The sequence below is a fragment of the Neovison vison genome, chromosome 2 (genome assembly GCF_020171115.1).
Source record: "Neovison vison isolate M4711 chromosome 2, ASM_NN_V1, whole genome shotgun sequence".
Classification (NCBI taxonomy): domain Eukaryota; kingdom Metazoa; phylum Chordata; class Mammalia; order Carnivora; family Mustelidae; genus Neogale; species Neogale vison.
The window spans coordinates 1,044,530-1,048,880 of record NC_058092.1 but is presented as its reverse complement, the minus strand read 5'-3'; the positions used below and the strand labels follow the sequence as shown (position 1 = coordinate 1,048,880).

Below are 4,351 nucleotides of genomic sequence, written 5' to 3'. Positions count from 1 at the left end.
GGGTCTTGGGATCGGGCCCCGCATCAGGCTCTCTGCTCAGCGGGGACCCTGCTCCCCCCCCAACCCCCACCTGCCTCTTTGCCTACTTGGGATCTCTCTCTGTCAAATAAATAAATAAAATCTTAAAAAAAAAAAGAAGTGTGGACTCCGGGCGTGTGTGTGCCGGGACTGACACATGGGCTCCTTTTGGTTTCTGGTCTCGCCAGGCAGATGCTCTTCTGCCGTCAGAAGCAGATGGAGGTGCGTGGCGGAGGGACCCCAGCCCGGCGGGAGGAGCCCAGTCTGCCGAGCGGAACCGGCCGGACGACGGGGTCGACATCCTCCTGCCTCCGCACGCCCCACTCGCCCGCGCTTCGCCTCCCCGGGTGAACCGCTCGTTCCGCGGTGCTGGCCGCTGGGCAGGCGGGGACTTAGGGGAGGGTCCAGGCCAGCGTGCCGGAACATTCCGCACTGGCCAGGTGGTGGTTGTGCTTCCAGGGCAAGTGGAAAATGGGGCACAAGAGCGTCTGGAGGTAATTTTCCTTCCCGTGCTGACGGCCGCAGACTGTGGGAGACCCGGGCTTGCGTGGCCTCCGCGGTGGCCACAGGGCGGTGGCGGTAGGGGGCAGGTCAGCGGCCAAGCAGAGACCGTGGAGGAAACTGCGTGTGACCGAGGGCAGGGTGCCAGCCTGCAGACCGCATGCTGCGTGACCCCCGCCGTAGGGGCTTCTGGAAGAAGCACAGCCGGAGACCGCAAGGACACCAGTGGTCACGAGAGGGCATGCGGGACGTCCAGGTGGCTCCGCTGCGTGGTCTGCACTACGGACACGTGTCCTCTCGTCCAGACGCACTGCGACCCCAAGACTTGAACCCGGCACCCTAGGGATGAGGACGGGTCTCTGTGGTCCGTCACCGTGGCCCCGAGGAGGGGAGGGTGGCGGTGGGGCAGGGAACGTGGGAAATCCCTGCAGATGCCCCGCAATTTTGACATGAAGCTGAAACGCTAAAGTCAGTTTTATATATTTTTTTATTTTTTAAAGATTTTATGTATTTACTTGACAGACAGAGATCACAAGTAGGCAGAGAGGCAGGCAGAGAGAGAGGAGGAAGCAGCCTCCCCGCTGAGCCGAGAGCCCGATGTGGGGCTGGATCCCAGGACCCTGAGATCGTGACCTGAGCCGAAGGCAGAGGCTTTAACCCACTGAGCCACCCAGGCGCCCTAACGTCAGTTTTTTAAAAACACCTTCCAAAACTGCTGCTCCCGAGAAACACCTATTTTTTTTTTTTTAAGATTTTATTTATTTATTTGGCAGACAGAGAGACCACCAGTAGGCAGAGAGGCAGGCAGGAAGCAGGCTCCCCGCTGAGCAGAGAGCCCGATGTGGGGCTCGATCCCAGGACCCTGAGACCATGACCTGAGCCGAAGGCAGAGGCTTCACCCACTGAGCCACCCAGGTGCCCTGAAACACCTACTTTTATAAGAAATAATAGTGTGCGCGTTCCCTGGTCTTCAGTAGACGTAGTAGCAGACACGAACTCGGGCTGCGGAAGGAAGACCCCTGCAGCAGGTGCGCCTGCCAACCGCAGGGTCACGGCCACGGCGTCGCCGTCCGCGGACCGTCCCCAGCACCCGGGCCACTCGCCAATGTTGGGGCTGCTGCTCCCCACACTGTGGTGCTGCCTTCACCTCCTTATACAGCAGGGGGCTGCGCGCGTCCCCAGTCCCCCCCCCATGCACATGTCTGCGTGGAGCCACCGTCCATCGCTGCAGACCTGGGGCCCCCTTCTACCGGGACAGACACTGGCATCGTGCCCACTGTAGCGAAATGACCCCATCAGGAGGAAGGGGGGCTCGCAGCTCTCCCTCTCCGTGGGACCCCACCCGTCCCAGGGCTCTGCTCCCCAGTCCCGACTGACCGCCCGGGAGCCCCTGAGACCCAGAAGTTGGCTCTCAGGATGCCTCATTTTGGTCTTCGGAGACAAGTCTTCTTGGCTGTAGTTGAAGTGCTGGGTGAGACACGTCTCCGTGTTGTAGGAAGGCTACCCTGCAACAGGGGGCAGGGGGAATGTCCAGAGACCTCGGGCGGCCTGGGGTTGGGGGTCCCGCAGGCACCCACACGGTGTCCCGCCCTGAGTGTGAGAGTCAGCTCCTTGCTGGACTCAGGGGAGGACAGGGGCGGTGCCGTACACGCAGCCCTTCATTTCCACCTTCCGTCCCACAGCCTCCTGCCCCAAACCGGCAGCCCCATGGCGGAGACCGCCGGGAGGGTGTGCGGGGACGTGGGGTCCTGAGGGCAGTGGAGGAGCCTCCCACGCTGCCCACGCCTCCAGCCACACTTCATGGGGTAGAGACTTTGAGAGCCCCTGGGGCGTTCTCTCCTTCAGAAGCCCTTCCGTAAGGCGTTCACCCGAGCAGGGACACGTGTGTCCTGTGCGGGCGACTGGCCGCGGGAAGCACGACGTCAGGGATGGGCAGGACGTCCGTGGGTCTCCAGATGCACTACTAAGGCTGGGCACTCACACACAGACCTTTTTAAATGTTCTCTGAGCATCGGGGCGCCTGGGTGGCTCAGTGGGTTAAGCCGCTGCCTTCGGCTCAGGTCATGATCTCGGGGTCCCGGGATCGAGCCCCGCATCGGGCTCTCTGCTCCGCGGGGAGCCTGCTTCCTCCTCTCTCTCTCTGCCTCTCTGCCTACTTGTGATCTCTGTCTGTCAAATAAATAAATAAAATCTTAAAAAAAAATGTTAAATTTTCTCTGAGCATCGTTATTACCAACAAAAACACTGTTTCAAAGACTCGATACAAGAGGTCACGTAGGCACCGCTTAGCGTTCGCAGAAGTATTTTGTGCAGATTTCGTTTTCCATTTCCTCCCTTGTTTTGGTCTCCGGGGGCTTCGGTGAGCAGCGCTAGAATCCGGGATCCGGTTTCGCCGCCTGCCCACGCGCGCCCTGACGGAGACGCGCGTGTGTGACCTACATGTTTACGACGCAAACTTACCGGGACTTAGCAAACCTCGCAGATTTGTAAATTCTTCACTGCGGTGCCCCCACAGGCACTCGGGCTCCCGTCCCCAGTCCCCACCCGCTCCAGCGCCTCCCACGTGGCTGTTGCCCGCAAGGCGGAGCAGGTGCGGACAGAGAAAAAAGGCACCAGGAGGCTGCGACATCATGGGCACATTTTATTCCTCAGGACATCACAGGCTAACTCTCCTGGCGGAGCAGGTCAGTTCTGTTTCCGTGGAAAGTGTGCACCTTCAGAGTCGTGGGGCAGTTTCTCCCTCGGACGCGGTCACCGCGGCTCCTCCGCGGCCCAGGCACAAGAAGCAAATTCCTCCAGCTCGAAGCCGGCCGCGCAGGCCCAGACGCAAGACTGTTCCGCTCCGAGGAGGGCCGGCCGGACGCCCCGTCCGCGGTCTCTGCGGCAAGTGTCCCTCCCTGGCCGCGCCTGGAGCCTCGCGCCCAGCCTGGCATGCATGCGCTGTGGTTAAGGATAGAGTGAAGGGGTCATTCACAGACGTGTCCGTGGCGGAGAAGACGGCCTCACACGGACTCCTCGGTGGACAGCAGTAACGGGTTGATGTACTCAAAACCTTCAAATTCCGACTGGTCGATCCTCTTGATGACGTCCCTGTGTGAACAGGCAGGGCACGGGGATGGGTGTCAGGCCCCGCGCCCCCAGGCCCACCACCGACCCGGACGGCGCTGAGCTGGCAGGGAGCCCTGAGCCCGTGCCGCCCCCCGCGGGCCTTACTCGTCGTCCGGGGTCAGCTGCACGGGCTCGCTGGTGAACTGGGTGTCGAAGTTGTCCAGACCGTACTCGTCGGTGATCTGGGGCTGGAACGGCGGGAGGGCCTGCTTCTTCTCCAGCTGGGAAGAACAACGCAAGGTCAGGTCGATGCTGTGTCATCTCTGGGGGGCTGGGGTCTTTGCGGGGACTTAAATCACAGAATGGAACAGGAAGACACAGTGTTTCACGAGGTGTTCGAAGGCCAGTTTTCGTTTCCCTAAACACGAGTCTAGGAAAAAGTATCTGAAGCCAGAGAAATCCCGAGTTTAGAAAGGCTGGTTGGACAAGGCCACACTGGGGGTCGGCGCCCCCGCGCCTGGCCCCTGAAACCGAGCGGGGCTGGTCTTGGCAGTGTTTTCTGTCCTACAACTTGGAACCCCGGTCACAAGGGAGCTCGGGCTTGGCGGGGCCACCGCCGCCCACACCACTGCCTGGTGAGACCCTGTCATGCTGCGACCTTCTTGCCTGAAGAGCCGAGAAGGACTCGCTCTGTTTCTAACCAGCAGGGGACCCTCGTCAGGCAGGAGACGGTCCTTGGGATCCGGACCGACTCCCAACTCACCTCTGATGGGCCTGGGACACG

The 4,351-nt window shown here is 61.1% G+C and overlaps 1 protein-coding gene across 2 annotated transcripts in view; it reads right to left on the bottom strand.

Annotated features, from left to right (window-relative positions):
* Positions 1 to 3,147: 3,147 nt before the first annotated feature.
* The window catches only part of PRKCZ (protein kinase C zeta), a 97,501-nt gene continuing 96,297 nt past the window's right edge, over positions 3,148 to 4,351 (bottom strand). For both annotated transcript variants that reach the window (XM_044236953.1, XM_044236954.1), the window contains 2 exons: positions 3,733 to 3,848; positions 3,148 to 3,609 (listed from right to left, as the gene is read on the bottom strand). In XM_044236953.1, coding sequence (XP_044092888.1) covers positions 3,522 to 3,609; positions 3,733 to 3,848 — 204 coding nt within the window. In that variant the 3' untranslated portion in view covers positions 3,148 to 3,521. The remainder of the gene's footprint in view (positions 3,610 to 3,732; positions 3,849 to 4,351) is intronic.